Genomic DNA, 19,366 nt, shown 5'->3' on the forward strand with positions numbered 1-19,366 from the left:
AAATTTTCCCAAACATGTCACAAAGATGATCATTTCAACTCATACACCGTTGTTCTCCTTTGTACCAGCTTGAGATATATCACCATTGGTTCCTGGACGTTTATATGAGATAATAATACAAGTACACCCCATACACACTTTTCATATCTAAATTCCTATATTGAGGGTTCAGAGCTAAAAGGCCCCAAGTACAAAAACACCATTTGATGATACAGGCGTTTTTGTACTTTTTTCATGCATGAGTGATACACTTAGAGCTTTACATTTTCGCTGATGACAGTTTCTGTGGCTACAGCATTTTGGCTCTGACCCCTTGAATATGATCAATGAAATGTCCAGGTAAAATATACCTCATTTTATTTTCAAGTATTATTGATTGATATTACAATATATTCAACAACCATGTTTAAGAATAATAACACAGCGATACCATTTGTAGTAATTTAACTTATGAACCGGTAGATACACAACAGACGCTAAAACAGTCTTCAACAGCCAGACCAAACATAACTAAATAACTGATGTGGTTGAGGAATATATCAGCTATCACAGTTTTTGAATTTTGACAATTGACCGCTCTGTTTTTGAAATAAAAGAATTTTATGAAACTACCTCATTTTCAGCCTGTTCCACGGAGTCCAATATCTATCAATGACAACAGACTCTGCATGCGCTGATGATGCATTCTGATTAGCATTCCGAATGCAGATCATCGATTGATATTTGAATCCATGGAAAGGTTTGAAAATGAGGAAGTTTTGTAAAATTCTTATATTTCACAAACGATGTGGTAAATTGTCAAAATTCAAAAAGTATGTGATAGCTGATTTATTCTTCAACCACACCGGTTATTTAGTTATGTTTAATTGTGGTGTTAAAATACCCAAATAATTAAGTTTCCGGCGATACTGTTATTTCAGGGACAACCTGTATTATTTACTAGTCCTTAAAGTTTGCTAAATGTGTCATCTCAAAACCAGGTTCTACCCACAAATTGTGTGTCGCAGGTACAAACGTTTTGCAAGTCATCTGGTGCATTGCTAGAAGAGTGCAAAAAACAAAAATGCACTTTTTTGCACATGTGTTTGCAACATTGTGGTGGTAGCAAGATGGTGGATCAGTGCAAAGGATCAAATAGGCTAATAACTAGTTTAAGGGGGTACTACACCCCTGCCCAATTTTGTGCCTATTTTTGCATTTTTCTCCAAAATTATAAGGCATTGGTGACAAGTAAGATATGTATATTATAGGGGCAAGGACTGCAACTACTGCACTGGAAATTTTATTTCAGCACAGACAACAGTTGTGGAGTTACAGTCAAAAATGAGGGAAAACCAATATTTGATCAATAAATCAATAACTACTTGCCTTGAGTTGCTGAATTTTCGGTGCAGTAGTTGTAGTCCTTGCCCTATAATATACATATCTTACTTGTCACCAATGCGCTATAATTTTTGAGAAAAATGCAAAATGGCACAAAATTGGCCAAGTGTAGTACCCCTTAATTCATAATAAAGGTTAATCTCTGTTGGGAATATTAGCTATGCTTTGGCCAAGTAAAAAAAAAAAATTCGTTTCTTGTCACTGCCCGCATCGTTGTTTTTTTTAAACAAAAAACAATGAAATCCTACAATGTAGGAAGAATACAGATGACTATTTGTATCGGAAAATACTTGAAAAGAGTTCCATATGCACCCAAAGTCTTGCCGAAAAGACACTAGATCTATTGCCTTTGGGGAAAAAACTGTTGTTTGGAAAAGGCACAAAAAAAACCCGAAAAAGTGCACTCATCCTCCTTTTAGAAAAAAGTTAGGACGAGAAACAAATATTTTTTTTACTTGGCCTTACATCTTTTATGCTTCAGTTAACATTGGAGCGATTTCCAATGGGAGCTCCACTCAAGGCACTGAGGTACATACACACGCATTTAACGATGCCATGTCAATGCACGCACAAAACCGCTGCCTAGATATGATATCACTGATTGCACTAGGTGAAAAGCCAATCAAGTCATCTGTTTATTATTGTTTGTTGGTAGGTACATGAAACAAGTTACAGTGGAACCTCTTTAAGGTAGTATGAACGGCTAATCAAGCTTGCAGCAAAATAGCCACAATAACAAATTGGAATTGTGTATTAATTTAAAACTTAAAACAAACTAAAGATAAGTCTTCACTTCACCTATTTTTAGAGTTTCATAAAAATTTTACCATTTCTTATGTATTTCTTTATTTTTTGAAAATTACCTAAATTTTTCCACATTATAATTTTTTTTTTGCCAACATGGAGTGTGCTATGGTTTCCAAACTTTCAGGGATGGTGTATAAGCTTAATATCTAAATTCTCTCACCAGCTTTTTTGGATAAAGTGTTTAATTTTTTAGAAAATTAATTTTTAAATTTTTGATTTTAGGGAAATTTAGAAACACCTATAACTTAAAATAGAAACACTTAATTAAAAAAAAAGCTGGCGAGAGAAATTTTCTAAATTTGATTACCTTTCATATGACACCTTGTTTGTTGAAATTGGACCTATAGTTAGCTCCAAAAAAATTCTACAATTTAGGTAATTTAGTGTTTCTAGAAAAAGTCAAGAAAATTGAAAAAAGTACTAACATTACCATTTTATATCTCCTTTGTTAAGGCCAATATCTTGGAAAAAATTGCTGTCCTTTATTAAGTAGCATTTTTGCAATAAAATAAATTTAAAACCAGATTTATGCAGTGGGTATAAAGAAGAGAAAATCACATAAAAACAAATTACTTGTTTTCAAAAATTAAGCTGATTTGAAGAACTTGGCAACATGCCAAAAACATGCCGTGTGTAAAGTCTATGGGGTTTTCCAATCACAAAAATTACATAAGTCAAAAAACGCTCTTTTGGAAAAAAAAAAATTAAAATTGGCAGGTGAGTTTTTCTCACCAATCTCCACATTCTGTATCATTTTCAAGCAAATCTGAGCATGACACCGTAGCCGTTCATACTACCTTAACATGAAATCTAAGGGGTTTCAGTTCATGTTCAGGATTCTGTGTTATCAGGTACTTTTAACATACATAAGCAATGCAAGGGACTTCCAAATCACTTTGTGTTAACAGGTTTTTTATGTTAACAGATTTTGTGTTAACGAGGTGCCACTGTATCATGTTCTTCAGATTACAGCCGGCTACGTCGAAGGTTAATATATTGAAAGCAAGGTTCACTATGTCATAAAATAAAGTTTGATATGTCAAATAGCATACAAGATTCGCTACATCAAATCTAATTCCTAACATAGTGTACCTTACTTCAAACTCAACATAGCCTAATTTTCAACATAGCAAACCTTCAACATATCAGCTGGATATCGTTCTTCAGGAATGTTCTACATTCTGCATTAATTAAGGCAATAGAAACAAATTAGTTTTGCTTGGTCGATCCTTATTATTTATGAAATCAATTAATTGACCATTTTCGTTGTGATAACATATGAATCTTTGTCTGTATTGATATTGACCAATATAAATTTAGCATTAATTCTGATTAACTAGTTGTCAGTTCATTAATAACAAGCATCAAAGAAGCATCAAATTTGTTTCTGGTGCCTAAGCATTATACTAATTGATCAATCCTGTAATAAAAGTTTGCCCTTCTTTTGTAACCGCTTCACTTTCTTTGATTTCTTTGAATCTTTCCTGGCTTGAATGTTCTTATTTCTCTTATCCTGTTTCGCCTTGATCAGGCTCTGCGTCTGTTTCTCTCGCGACTTCCACGACTTGGTGCTGCGCTTCTTCTTCTGCTGTTCTCTCCTCATGGACTTCTTCAATAGATCAGGATCATCCTTGACCTTGATCCCTTGTGCTTTATTCATCGCCTTCTGCCACGTTTCTTTTGTTATCACCTTCTGCGCTTTGTCTGGATCTCTCTCTTTCAGATCGGTCAGTTCCTGCTTATGCTTCTCTACTTTTTTCAGAAGACGTACATAGTCCTTGCCACTGCGTGGATCATCATGTTTCTTTCGCTTCTTTTTCTCCTCCTGTTTTTTTGCATGATCAAACTCTTCAAAAGCAAATTTACTAAAAGCGACCTCTTCCTTCTGAGATGTCTGCGTTTCTTCTTTGGTTTGACCCCCATCTTCTTCCGCTTCTCTCAGTTTCGCTTTATTTCTCATGGAATCTTGTAGTTTCTTTTTACTAGCTTGAATTGCTTCCATTTTTTCTTGCTTCTTCTTTTCAGCTCTTTTCATCTTTTTAGACATCTTTCGTGGTACAGCATTGTCCCCTTCAGCACCCGGGGCTTTACGTTTCAGCTTTAGCTCTTCAATTCTTTTTTGAAGTTTCCCTCTCAGTTCATCCAGAGAGGTTCCAGTTCTTACTTTCTCTACATTGATGGGCTTTGCCTGTGGGCCTTTCATTCGTTTCATCTTGGGCTCGTCATCATCTGCAGAAAACAGAAAAACAAGAAATAATCATACAAAATTCAACAACTATTTTGAAACAAGTTACGTGTTGATCCACTGTTAGAGAATGCTAGCAAGACTATCATTGCTACCAGAAGTGGCCAACTTCCCACCAGTCATCAGCTGTTGGATCATCACAACAACAGCAACCTTAGACAAAGTCAGTGGTTCACAGACGAAAATGTCAGCAAAAAAGTAAGTTTCAATTGGTTTTGACAAATCAAAAAACTGTATAATAACAACTTCACCAGGCACAAAAAGAAACTTGTCCGTAATAGTCATCCTTGTTGTTCAACAACCTGATAATTTTGGATCATTCTGAAATATACATTTTGTTAATTGGACTTTGCCGTCTCATTTGACACCCTGTTTGTGAAAATCGAGCAAGAATTGACCAAGATATGCACCTCCAAACCCTCAAACACCATTGTGTAAGTTATTCAGTAGGTCTATGATTTTCAATACGGTACCTAAATTGATTTGTTCTGCACCATCCACACCCTTGGTCAGGGGCACCCGATATACTTTCACCCCCGGGCACCCTGACCCAACATTACGCCACTGAGCTCTCTCCTCTAGAAATCCCAACCAGATTTAAGGGTCTGTGCCATTATTTGCTGCTGGGATTTTAACGGGAGGGCACTTTTAGTTTGTGCTAAAAATCCAGTTTATGTCAAAGCATCCCATACACATCATTAGGGGAATCTTTATGGTAGTATCATTGCCTGGTCATTCTTAAACACCACAGGCTCACAAATAACAAGATGAAAAATGTCTAAATTGCATTGAAGAGGCTAACCAAGGAACACACAGAGTAGGGTCCCTTGTCCAGACCCCTGTAAAATATACTACAGGCTGTATCAAAATGATTGGTACCCATCCATTTCCAATGATTATGGACAAGACTGCTACATCAAAATACAACACAGGAGCTACCTAGGTAAATGTTATAAGGTCATAAAACTACATCCAGGGCATTTCAAGAGGCTCCAGTGTTGCATATTGAAGAAGCAGGCTTGTCAATAAACACCAATAACTGATGGGTATGAAACATTTTGATACAGCCTGTATCATCATCACTTTGTCTCGAAACCAAGCATACTGCTGAAACCATACATGCACACTTGGTTACGAAAAATTATGAGATATTCAGACAAATCTGATGCTGTGCATCTTGCGCTGGGAATGTCTTTCCTATTCCTCACAATAAAACTCCATTTCGCAGCGTATTTGTCCTTAACACACCATTTTCTTCCAGGTTTCTTCCCATCTTTGGATGCCATTATTTACGTTTTTGGTGTCACACACGAACGCAAAGTCAAACACAATCACACACGACAAGTGCTTTGTTGCATAGAACCAGTATACCGCTCACATCTACGATGCCAAAGTACTTTTTAAGACAAGCGTGCCGATTGGTCGACAAGGCGAAATTGATGCATTGTTACAAATATTAACCAATCAAATGACAGCTACATTACCATGCAATTCAACAGGTCAAACGATGTCAGTTCAGATCGGTAGTCTATTACTGCAGCCGTTTATCTTTTTGAGGCATGACTTATTCAAGATTTTATGGGAGTTGAACATTAACCGTACTAGTTGGCATGTCTGTATTATAATGCCCATTTTTTTGTGCATTTTACTGTTTTTTGTTCCCTAATTTTAGTGGCATCTTACAACTGCCACCTTTGGTCTCCCTGGATCACATCACAAACTAATCCTTACCATCCGAGTCATTGGCACTGTGTACTCCTTCATCCTCACTCTGATCTGAGGACTCATCATCACCCTCTCTCTCCGCTTTCTGCTCCTTGGCTGCCATCTCATCCTGAATGTCCGTCACCGTCTTATGTTGACTCGGGTCCAGACGCTTCAGTTTGTTGGCTGCCTTCTTGGCCTTGACCCTTTCCTTTCTTGATTGCTTTGGTGCATTTTCTGTGGAGAAATAAATTATATGCATGTTCGATAAACATTAGTAATTAGAAGTTAATGACTGTGCATACGTTTTTTTAGGGGTATTGTGTAATATCTACACTAAGAATTACGCATCACACACTAGCACAATTAAACATGAATTTACAAATGGAAACATGACATGCATAGGCAGATATACCCGAGTAAAAACTCTGGACATACCTGCATGTGCGGGGACTTGAACCCCAGACCTCTCGCTTTGATACCGAGGAATATGCCAAAGGGCATATTTTGAGGACCAAAGCTCAATATTTAGATATTTTAAGATACCAAAAAATGAATTGATGCAAAGTCATTAACCTCATTCATAACCGTTACATTTTCTTCTTTTAAATTTGTAAACAAAATACAATTTTATCGGTATCTTTCATTTTTCTCTGTAAAAAAAATTGAATAGCAACCAATAACAACCAATCATGTTGGGGATGTAAATATTTTCTCCAACATGTCTGTCCCTCTTTTCCTTTTGCATTTATTTCCTTCATTTCTCTCTCTTTGCATGCTTATCATCCTTTGGTAATTGGTGCCTTACAGATCCTGTCATGTAAAGTTAAGCAGTAAAGTTAGCACAATCGGTAAAGGTTATTGTGATATGTAAAGGGTGAGTTCTTCTTAGTCCCCGATTGTTGCTAATTGGTTTACAATTATGGTACGTCTTGGCCTACAGTAGTCGGTGAAATCCTGTTAAGTGTACTGGGGGGTTTGTGGATTTATGCCTGTGTGTAGCGTACTACAGTAAAACCTCATTATAACGAAATCTGATACAAGAAAAACCCTGTTATAAAGAAGTATTTTTCCAGAACCAAGATACAAAATTCTTTTGTTATTTATTGTTTTTACAACCCTGATATAATGAAATTTTGGACATAAAGAACTAATTTCTCTGTCCCTGACAACTTCGTTATAGCGAGTTTCCACTGTATAAATCACTGCAGTCTTTTTCTTACCTTTTGGATTCTTGAAGTATTTGCCACCAGTAACCTGAGTTTGTTCCTGCTCAAAGTAGAACTGCGGTGGAATCAAGTGCCTTACCTTTTGGATTCTTGAAGTATTTGCCACCAGTAACCTGAGTTTGTTCCTGCTCAAAGTAGAACTGCGGTGGAATCAAGTGCCTTACCTTTTGGATTCTTGAAGTATTTGCCACCAGTAACCTGAGTTTGTTCCTGCTCAAAGTAGAACTGCGGTGGAATCAAGTGCCTTACCTTTTGGATTCTTGAAGTATTTGCCACCAGTAACCTGAGTTTGTTCCTGCTCGAAGTAGAACTGTGGTGGGATCAAGTGCCTTACCTTTTGGATTCTTGAAGTATTTGCCACCAGTAACCTGAGTTTGTTCCTGCTCAAAGTAGAACTGCGGTGGAATCAAGTGCCTTACCTTTTGGATTCTTGAAGTATTTGCCACCAGTAACCTGAGTTTGTTCCTGCTCAAAGTAGAACTGCGGTGGAATCAAGTGCCTTACCTTTTGGATTCTTGAAGTATTTGCCACCAGTAACCTGAGTTTGTTCCTGCTCAAAGTAGAACTGCGGTGGAATCAAGTGCCTTACCTTTTGGATTCTTGAAGTATTTGCCACCAGTAACCTGAGTTTGTTCCTGCTCAAAGTAGAACTGCGGTGGAATCAAGTGCCTTACCTTTTGGATTCTTGAAGTATTTGCCACCAGTAACCTGAGTTTGTTCCTGCTCAAAGTAGAACTGCGGTGGAATCAAGTGCCTTACCTTTTGGATTCTTGAAGTATTTGCCACCAGTAACCTGAGTTTGTTCCTGCTCAAAGTAGAACTGCGGTGGAATCAAGTGCCTTACCTTTTGGATTCTTGAAGTATTTGCCACCAGTAACCTGAGTTTGTTCCTGCTCAAAGTAGAACTGTGGTGGAATCAAGTGCCTTACCTTTTGGATTCTTGAAGTATTTGCCACCAGTAACCTGAGTTTGTTCCTGCTCAAAGTAGAACTGTGGTGGAATCAAGTGCCTTACCTTTTGGATTCTTGAAGTATTTGCCACCAGTAACCTGAGTTTGTTCCTGCTCAAAGTAGAACTGTGGTGGAATCAAGTGCCTTACCTTTTGGATTCTTGAAGTATTTGCCACCAGTAACCTGAGTTTGTTCCTGCTCGAAGTAGAACTGTGGTGGAATCAAGTTCGCCATCTGTTTAAAATAATCATTCTTCGCTTTCAAACTCTCTAAAAGAGAGTTGTCCATCTTGGTGGCTGCTCCTACAGAAAGTCTCTCTGATGGAAGCGACTTTGGTATGTATTGATAATTTACTGTTGTTGGAAATATACCTGCACATAAAAAACAAACACAAACCACAAATTACATTAAGATTTGCTGGGAATATTTGCAATTCTTTTTTATATTGAGCCAATAGGGGCTGGCAATGGATCAGGGCACATTTATGAAGAACTGATCATATATCTACAGTGGCAGTCGCAGGTTTTCAAAAGTGTGGGGGGCAACAAGTCTTGATTCCCCCGATTATCATTTCAAGATGGAATTTTCAATCATACATCCTCTTGTGTAGCCATTTCAGACAGGGGTAGAGGTTATCTTTCATGGCCACTGAGGCATAGTCAAGGACACTCTTACAAATTGAAAGGCTTGTCTATTGTGTACTGCCGCTACACCAAATATGGCTCCTAAGAGCAGAGTCTAATCTTAAATACAGGTTTAAATAAATTTACTATCTGACATTTACTGTCTTTCAGCCATTATGTCGAAAACCGTGTAGCAATAAAGAACAATAAGACTCATCAATGTCCCACTCTCGCCAAGCAAGTACGAAACAAATCCACATGAAGTCAGAGTTCAGAGTACCGTTTTAGCCCAAGTCTCCTATCCTACTATTGTTCCAAAATTATTACAGTTGAAATGCGCAAATAGTAGACAAATATATACCCCCGGTACTGCCATGAGAGGTTCTGGTTAAAACTATGCACCACTCAGAAAAATAGTAAGCAAGGGACCATAGATTTAACCAGAACCTCGAATGAAGGCAGTACAGTAGGCCCCTATATAAAATTGTTTTGTATCATAGATTTTTTGTTCATTGATTGGTCAAACAAACTTGAAGACCATCATGCATCGGGATAGGCCTCTGTCATGTCCGTACGAACGGTACTAATCCGGCATAGGTGGTCCAAGAGTCTTGCAATAATATAATTGTTTTACATCCTTCATGGATTTTTGTTCATTGATTGGTTTTAAATAAATATACTTGTACATGTAAACTGGAACTTCTTGAAATAAATCCGAGCTAGTATTAATTTTCACCCCATGTATTTGGATTTTCTGCAAGCTCTGGAGTGAAAAACACGGGAAAACAACCCCCGACTTTCGGGCCTTAATGCTACCCCTGATTCTACACGGCCACGGCATAATCGAAACAGGTAGGCCTAGATGTTTGATACTGCCGCCAGTAAGAAGAACATGGAAACATGGAAACGACACATATAGGCTAAAGCTATAATAGCTTTCATATTTTGGTTCATCCGAATCATTCCTGCCGGCAAGAAGAACCATCAAGAGCATGAAGCATGTAAGCCTTTGCTTTGAGATATGTAGGCCTAATATATCATGATGTGAAACTTAAGCCTAGGCCAAGTAAAAATAAAAATATGTTTCTCGTCCGGGTTTTTGAAAATTAGGAGGATGAGGGTTTTTTTATTAATATTTTCTATTTTTTATTGGAAACCGACACTAAATACCTGTATTTGGCACCATATTTTGGGTATTCGACATACAGATTAATATCTGAGAAAAAGGAGGAGGCCCTTTTTATTTTATTGTATTGAGAGGTAGGCCCCTCTAGTGATCACAAACTCTTCATGATGTATTATGCATTTACAAAGCTGTAAAATAAGTTTCAACTTCTGAAACATCTTTTTCAACAAGTTACATGTATTTATAACTGAAAGTTTACAAAATAAAAAGAAATTTGAAAAATCTTCAAAAAAGGAGGAGGGCGCGGACGAGAAACATGTATTTTTTTTTACTCGGCCTATTAAATCAATCATAATGCATCTCTTAAAGGAGTATTTCGTGATCCTAGCATCCTCTATTTATGTCATTTTTTCATTAGATATCCACGAAAAAAACCTATTCCCAAAATTTCAGTTGATTCCGATTTTGTGTTCGCGAGTTATGCATGATTATGTATATTACACTGCTCCATAGACAATGTGTTGTAATTTCGTTCTGGTGCACCAGAACGAAATTCAAATTTCACGATATCTTTGCTAAACGAATTAATCTGCAAGAAATATTTTGTACATTAAACATTATGAAGCCAGAGGTTTCCAGTGATATAAAAATCTCAACTTTTTTTTTTTTTTTTGGGGGATGAGGCTGTGGATCACGAAATGTCCTTTTAACAGTTTCATGTCTTATACTGTAACGGAGGTATAAGTGCGTTAAGTGTTATAGACCTGACGGGGAAGTCCTCTTTTGGTCTATACGCTAAGCTTCTTTCGCCTCTTAAACCCAGGTCGTGGTTCGAGTCCCGCAGGACCGGAAGTGGCTCGATGAGGCGCAGGATATTTCCATGAGGGTTTGTGACAATACAGACTGCGTTACTGGCCTGTATCTCATTTCGGGGAAAGAACGTTTGTAGCACATACCTGTTTTTAATGACTTTGAAAGTTGCAACAATGTTTCTATTGTCAGCAGTAACACCTTGCATTCATACTTTTGAGTTTGTATGGAGCACATTCGTACACATTATAAATAAGTGAAATCAGAATATCCTGAAAGGAATTTAGGTAACAAATTCAACAACACTGACCTCGCAGCAGCTAATGTTTTCATGTCAACATGGCGAATGAATGACGTAGTTAGACATTTTTAGCCTACGTTTCGTATCCTACTATCGGATCGTTGAAACAACAAAACCTCATTCCTCGGCCTCATTCACGAATTCACTCACCTTCCTACACCACCAGTTGTAATAAAACTCAAAACATCCCGTGTTATTCCTCAAAACTACATGTACCTTCATTAATAAAAAATTGAAATCCTAGTAGAAATCCGTTATCGAAAATTGTTTGATATAAAACGTCAACAAAAGTAATTTTTCTGAAGAGTAGATACCACGTGTCAAAATGGCGGCTCGCAGTCGCATCCCCTGCTTTGTACATGTACCCAGGTCACGGCCTGTCTACGTGACGACCAGTCAGGGTCAGTGGATAGCGCAACCTGTCCGCCGTAATATCATACTCGGCAGTGGGGTTTGACTCCCACCCTTTTTATTTTACCCCCACCCTTTTATTGAGGCACCCTTTATACTGAAAATTCCTGACCCCCACGCTTTTTACTGAGGCACCCTTTATACTGAAAATTCTTGACCCTCACCACTTTTTGCTTTTTCCGCTATTTGTAAACTGACAAAGTCACACGCAATTTGGTTCGAAGTATCAAGTACGCCGAATTCTGCACCTACACGTGCGAGTCCGATGTTTTTCTCTCCATTAAAAGTTGATACATTACGTGAACAATGCAAATTATATGTGAAAAACTACTACTGTACTGTAAAATAAGCATTTTAATGAATAACTGTACTTTTATGGCGTTCAAATGTTGTTCTTGTCATGAAACTTGGCGTCGCTATGTTCAGCGACTATATCCTACTTCTTCCGTGCTGCTTCGCTCAATCAATTATGCATGATAATGGCGTCACTCATATACGATCAATGTAAAGAAAAATAACACGTCATGGAAAATCGGACATTTGCATACAGTGTTTACTCTCTCTGGAAATTGGGTGCGCCAAATGAAACATTTTCTTCTCAAATTGGCCCAATTTTGGCCCAGTACTTCCCCAAATTCACTAATTGTAATACAGCATTACAAATTTTGGTGAGACAAAAATAATTTTCACTGGGCCAAATTTGAGACATACGGCCTCTGAGTAAACACTGTTTGCATATGACGTAGGTGTTTTGGCAGGGCTTCCGGGGGGAGGATATTGTGTACATTGCACTGGATTCACGTAAACAAGCGACTGCATCAAATGGAATTTTATCTTGCGACATAGTGTGCAAGTTTTGGTGATTTTCTTGGAACTATGATTATTTTATCATTCAATAAAAATATACTGTAAGTTGGAAGAAGCGCCACGCTTTTTATTTTAATCCCACGCTTTATATCAGTCCACGCTTTTTACCCAAAAAGTTTAAACCCCCACGCTTTCACCAATTTTCAGAATTTCGAACCGGCACGCATTATAAAGCGTGGACTGCCGAAAGTGTGAATATATGCACCTAATATGGGCATAATGGCTCCGCCCAATATACGGGGCTGTCAATCATCCTTATTCACAATGGCCTTTGTCGAACAGACTTTTACGCAGGTAAGAGCTCACGCTGTCCTCACTTTAGCGATTAGGTTCGACGATCGTCAGGCCGACACAATCTGGTTGTGTAGGAGACTATCATTGTGATGCCCACGTTGGAACCATTGGATTTACGCAAGAAATATTCATTGCCAGGACTGAAGCGGTGTGGCCATTTCTATGTTTGTACCGGGCAAGTACCGGACATTTTTCAACACGGAGCTAGCGGAGATTACAGCAAATTCGTCCAAAGGTTGGGGATCGCATTTTTAACTTTGGCTAAACTGTTTCGGAGTTAAGGCTTGCTAAAAGTAGACCATTTCGGGGGCTGTATTTGTTGTGCATGTCACATTGTGAACAATGAGTGAAAACCGACAACATTCGCCGAAGAATGATTGCCAATGCCATGCTCTAGTATACCGCCGTTCCGGAGAACGGCGCGCGGTATACATACTAGTGACAATAGGCCTACTACACAAGACTCTTGTGACAAGAGATCGAGAAGTTTTAAGGTAAGGTCATAATAATTCTGTGGAAAAGAGTAGGGTGTTAACCCCTGACTGTTCCCAACCCGCCCGGTGTTCAAATGGACCCCAATGGAAATAAGCTCCAATAGAGGCTTTCTCCCGGTACCCCAGGTCAACATAAAAAGTGGTAACCATGTGTTGTATAATTTAGCCATTATTTTTTGTTGTTCTTTGTTTGTTTTTTTATGCCTGTTAAAGATGTATGTGTAAAGTGCTCCAAAACTGTAAACCAATGTCACAAGGATATATCATGTAAATTATGTAACGGTTATGTTCATAAAAAGTGTACTCTATTAAAACCAAAACAATTGAAAGTTCTAAATCCCAAGGAATGGATTTGTCAGAACTGCAGTAGGCCTTCTGATAATTGTGACAATTCAAATTCTGACATTGAGGCTGAAGTATACGATTTAAACCAGTCCCCCCACGTTAAAAATATAAAATATGTAGACCTAGAAAAATATGATAAGATGATTTTTAATCCCCTAACACTGGATTGCAATTTTAATAATAAAAATTATAATGATATTGTAAACAGTGCAAACTGTGATATGCACGAATGCTCATATGTTACCCCTGCACAGTTCTGTTCAGATCCTGATGCAAGTCGTGGAAAATTTAATATACTAAATGCCAATATCAGAAGCGTGTCAAAAATTTGAAAAACTCAAAATTGTTTAAATACATTGGACCAAAATTTCAGTGTAATTGGTATTTCGAGACTCATTTGAAAGATAAACCTCATGATTATTTTAATATTTCTGGATACAATTTGGAATATATGAACAGGACTGGTCGGGAAAAAGGCGGTGTCTGCATGTATGTTTCTGATAAAGTAAAGTATAAACTCAGAAAAGATCTTTGTCATGCCAATTCAAATTTTGAATCTTGTTTTATTGAAATTGAATGTAAATCTAATCAGAATGTGTTAGTGGGAGTATTATATAGAGCACACACTTCAATCGATAATTTCATTACGGACATTGACCCTATTTTAAAGAAGTTAACTTTGGATAAAAAACATATTTATATTATGGGTGATTTTAACATCGATTTACTTAAAGTAGACAGTGACAGACCTACTCATGATTACCTTGAACTTCTTTACTCCTATTCATTAATACCTACTATTTATAAACCAACAAGAATCACAGAATCAACTGCTACAATTATTGATAATATCCTTACAAATAATGACAATATTATCAAATCAACAATTATGATTACTGACATAAGTGACCACTTTCCAACTACTTTATCAACCAACCTCGAAGTAGAAAATCAAAAGTGTAAAACGAAAGACGTTATATATAAAAGAAATCATAATAATAAGAATATTGAAAATTTTAAAACAAAACTATCCGACGTTAAATGGGGTGAAATTCTTGATAATACTGATGCAAATGATGACTATAATAAATTCATTGACACCTTTAATACGCTTTACGACGAATGTATTCCGTTAAAGAAATGTACTGGTAATAGAAGAAAAGAACCAATATCGACATGGATTACGAAGGGATTATTAAAAAGTATTAACAAAAAGAATATGTTATATAAACAATACATTCAATCTCCAAACGACAAACAATTTCAAATATTCAAAACATATAAAAATAAGTTGCAAATGCTTATTCGAAAATCAAAAGCAAAATACTTCTTTACCAAGTTTGAGCATGCTAAAATAATATGAAGCAAACATGGAAAACAATTAATAATATTATTGACGAGGAAAGAAACAATCTGCACAGAGCAAATTTAAAGCTGAAGATGGCAGTTCTATTACCAATCCTAAAGAAATATCAAATCAGTTCAATGACTTTTTCAGTAACGTAGGCCCTAAGCTTGCATCAAATATCCAAAACACAGGAAAGCAATATTTCGCTTATCTCAATGAAAACAAGACCAGTAATATGTATATGAAGCCTATTGTTGAATCCGATATTGTAAAAATAATTGATAAATTCGACATAAACAAAGGTGGAGGCCATGACAATATTGGCAATCTAATCATTAAAAAGTGTGTAATGAAATTGCCAAACCTCTTAATATGATATTTAATTTGTCTATATCTACTGGGATTGTTCCTGATAAATTAAAAATAGCAAAAGTCATACCATTATACAAAAAAGATGATGCCGAGGCATTCTCAAACTATCGTCCAGTTTCTCTCCTACCGTGTTTTTCAAAAATTCTTGAAAGGTTGGTTTTTAACAGATGTACGGATTACATTGACAATAAGCAAATCCTTAACCCCAAACAATTTGGCTTTCGGTCAAAACATTCCACCTTTATGGCTATAGAGCAAATGGTAGACAAAGTTACTGCAGCAGTTGAAAGAAACGAAACAACTATTGAATATTTCTGGACTTATCAAAAGCCTTTGATACAATCGATCATAACATACTCTTACATAAATTAGAACACTATGGCTTTCGTGGTATTGTGTTAGAATGGTTCAGAAATTATCTAAGTAACAGAAAACAATATGTTTATTATAATTCTTATGAATCAGAATCACACGATATTATATGTGGTGTTCCACAAGGATCAATCCTGGGGCCACTTCTATTTATACTCTATGTTAATGATATAACTAATGCATCTAAAGTACTTGAATTGTCCTTTTGCAGACGATACCACCATTTTATACTCCCATAAAAAGCGTGAGAACGCCAGACAAACCTTGTTAATGAAGAGTTAAAGGAAGTAAGCAATTGGTTTAAAGCTAATAAATTGTCAATTAATGCTACCAAAACAAATTACATGATACTTGGCACACCCAAAATGACATCGATGAACCAAGACCTGCAAATCACACTAGATCACACGGCTTTAGAAAGAGTGCATCAAACTAAATTCCTTGGTGTACTAATAGACGAATGTCTCACTTGGAAATGTCACATAGATTGCCTATCTAGAACAATTTCAAGAAATGTCGGTGTCATGAATAAATTGAAACATTTTGTTCCAAGTCGTATTTTATTTACACTTTATTGTACGTTAATATTGCCTTATTTGAATTATGGAGTACTTTTATGGGGAAATACATGTAAAACTTACTTAAATAAAATTGTAAAAATTCAAAAATGGGCTATTAGAACTGTGGCAAACGCGTTCACTATAGAGACCACACAGTTCCTATGTTTACTAATTATAACATATTAAAAGTTGAAGATATGTACACACTGGAATTAGGTACATTCATGTACAGGCACTCTATAAATGAGCTGCCCTGTTCATTTGATAATTATTTTACCAAACGTTCTGACATACATAACTACAAGACACGATATGTAAATGACCTAAATCTAACCAAAAATAAGAAAGTCTTTTCTGATCATGCTATACGTACAAGAGGTCCCATTCTTTGGAATTCTTTAGATAAAAATCTGAAAGCTTCAAAATCTGTTAAACATTTCCGTAATCAATTCAAAACAAAACTGATCTCTAAATATAATTAATCTTTTTTCGTGAGCACCCCCCCTCTCCCCTTCCCTTGTCTTTTGGTTATGTTATGTAATGTTGATGTATTTTGTTAATTTCATTTGATTTCAGGGAAAGGCTAACTTTCAGACCTTTTTGGTCTTCCAGCCTTTTCCTCCATATGTACCGTGTTTTTATATATTTTTTTGTAATGTCTTTGATTTTTATGGAAATAAAATATGAATGAATGAATGAATGAATGAAAGTGTTCTTCCTTTTTTCAAAACCCCCCTTTTCACTGATTTTTCATTGATTTTACCCCCTTTTTTGCCAAATCACTGACAAAATCAGGGTAAAAATACCCCCTTTTCAAGGTTTTCAATGAGAAGATTTCCAGACACCCCTTTTCAATGACTCCAAATATTTTAATATATTAAGTACAAAATGTGCAAGTATGAACATTACTTTGTGTCTGTTGTACTCCCAGATGATCCTGTGTTATTAACTGGGGTAATTACAATGCCTGTATACTGATTTTAATTGAAAATGAACCAAAGAGGAACAATCCCTCGAAGTTTTGTGTACAGAGGTTCCTTTAAAGTATTGTGGTACCCAAGTTTTGACACAAGACCTCAGGCTGCACAACACAATGGGTTGGATACTCAGATCAGATATATCTTAAACACATACAGAAATACCCCTTTTTTTTTAAATTTCGCGGAGACAATGCTCAGAATACCCCCTTTTTTCGCGATTTAAGGCGGTCCGCGATTTCAGTCAACAAAATACCCCTTTTCTGCGAAATTTAGAACACACATGGTTACCACTTTTTATGTTGACCTGGGGTACCGGGGGCTTTCTTGGGTTATCCAGGGTTGTCAAAACCCGAACAAATCAAATCAAATCAAAAAACGTTATTAAAACGGTTAAAAAACTCCACACTTTTACATTATCAAAACGTTATTTTGAAACGTTTTCGAAACCAAAAGTGACACGGTTTACGAAGATAAGAAAAACGCTATGATAATAAACGTTTTTGAAACGTTTCATGCGAACGTTATTTAAACATAAACACACTTTTACATTTTGTTAACGAAATTTTGAAACGTTTTTTAAACAAAAACAAAACTGAAACGTATTACTGATGATTAGCAAACGAACCTTGAGGGATGGAGGAAGTTTACTTTTCCAGTTTGGTCAGGTTTGAGACTACACTTCGAAGTAGAAGACTAGAAGTAAAAAAGGATACTGGCCAGAGTTCTTCTTCTTCTTCCAATAAGTACAGGCCTCTTAGAAGTTTTCACTCCCGAGTATAGTCGTACTGGGGCCATAGTTCTAGGGCTATGGATCATATTCATAGCCGGCATGAGTCAAGCATTGCAAGACTGCATGCAATCATGCACATGCATGACTGTCGAATTCGTCTGACATGAATGTCTAAGCGAAAAAATATTGTGCATTTCCTCACTTTAAATTAGTATTTTAGGTATAAAAATTGCAAAATCTATAATAATTATGTTAATTCTAATTTACACACTTACTAAATAAACCTCAATCATTGTCATCTAAGAATAAAACCCATAAATTTACCACACTACGGTCGCAATCACACGTGCAACGCTGGATCTTTAATTTCACGAATCTATAAAACGACTGGCGAATGCAGATACGTAGGTCAGAGGTCAAATTAATCAATTATCAGAAAACGGGGGCGCTATTCCAGAATCCTTTTCGTGATTTTATATTGGGTATAAACTTCGGTCAGCGGGTGTTTTTTTTAAATGGTTAGCCTATATTTTTGTACAGCAATGTTGTTTTTAGTCGTATTTGGTGTCAATATGTTAAGAAATATATTTGGAAGAAATAATAGGTGGCCATGTCCAATTTCCTCGAAATTTACGAAAAAATCAGGCTTTTTAACCAAAAATGAGAATTTTTTTACATTTTTTGCAGAAAAAATAAAATTCGATATTTGTGAGGAAGGATGCTATATGCGTGCTTGATTAATTTTGCAAGGGTCAAATGTCACACAAAAAAAAAACTTGCCCATATACAGCGAAGATCAATTTTTTTGATTTTTTCCCTTCACATACTCTGATCAAAGTTGGCCCAAATGCGGGGCCAACTTTGGGCAGGCTATATTTTTAACCCCTACTGCACCCTTACAAAAGTATTTAAAAATCTTTTTCAACTTCAAGGCCAGGGAATGCTAATGTCATAAAAAAGATATAATTAGAAATATAACTGGTTTTATTTGGAAGCAGTGGTTTAAAAACTCTGAAAAGTGCCCAAAGTTACCCCATTTTACGGTATTAGTTTCCTGTTTACCGCCCGTGTCCAAAATTGAAAATCTCAAAATAATTAATTTTTTCCCCGCTATTTCTAATTTTCTCCTTTAAAATAACTTTCAACTACTTCTAGGCTACTTGCCATTTTCTGACTTTATATAATAATATCAACAATAATGATGAATGAACCTTCACCTTCACTTATTTATAAAATCAAATATTGTTGTGAAATAATTAAATGCTCACTCTAGTCAAAATGTCAATAGCTGCTTGTAATAGTTCAAACTAAATAAAGAAAATAAAAGATATATAATTAATAACTAATAATTAAAAGTCACCTCGTCCCTTTTTCAAAATCTTTAACAGGAAATAATCAAGTGCGATGGGCCTAAG

General features: G+C 36.3%; 1 protein-coding gene across 2 annotated transcripts; it reads right to left on the reverse strand.

Moving 5' to 3' along the window:
• Window positions 1–3,275: 3,275 nt before the first annotated feature.
• On the reverse strand, window positions 3,276–18,336 carry LOC140136184 (uncharacterized). Of its 2 annotated transcripts, none has more exons than XM_072157892.1 (4): window positions 18,276–18,336; window positions 8,468–8,689; window positions 6,167–6,376; window positions 3,276–4,419 (listed from the first exon to the last, which is right to left on the reverse strand). In XM_072157892.1, exons 2-4 carry the CDS (start codon window positions 8,604–8,606, stop codon window positions 3,605–3,607), a joined length of 1,164 nt encoding a protein of 387 aa, XP_072013993.1. In that variant the 5' UTR covers window positions 8,607–8,689; window positions 18,276–18,336; the 3' UTR covers window positions 3,276–3,604. The 2 variants fall into 2 exon arrangements, with proteins under 2 accessions (XP_072013993.1, XP_072013994.1); XM_072157893.1 differs by having other exon boundaries at window positions 18,227–18,328.
• Between the last annotated feature and the right edge of the window lie 1,030 nt (window positions 18,337–19,366).

The sequence above is a fragment of the Amphiura filiformis genome, chromosome 16, assembly GCF_039555335.1.
Source record: "Amphiura filiformis chromosome 16, Afil_fr2py, whole genome shotgun sequence".
Lineage (NCBI taxonomy): Eukaryota > Metazoa > Echinodermata > Ophiuroidea > Amphilepidida > Amphiuridae > Amphiura > Amphiura filiformis.

What these genes read in the sequence shown, in the direction of transcription:
- LOC140136184 (XM_072157892.1), bottom strand. Translation starts at nt 8,606, where the DNA reads ATGGACAACTCTCTTTTAGAGAGTTTGAAAGCGAAGAATGATTATTTT. An exon ending in ATACTTCAAGAATCCAAAAG is followed by an intron (nt 6,377 to 8,467) that starts GTAAGGCACTTG and finishes ATTTCTCCACAG; the next exon opens with AAAATGCACCAAAGCAATCA. An exon ending in CAGTGCCAATGACTCGGATG is followed by an intron (nt 4,420 to 6,166) that starts GTAAGGATTAGT and finishes TGTTTTCTGCAG; the next exon opens with ATGATGACGAGCCCAAGATG.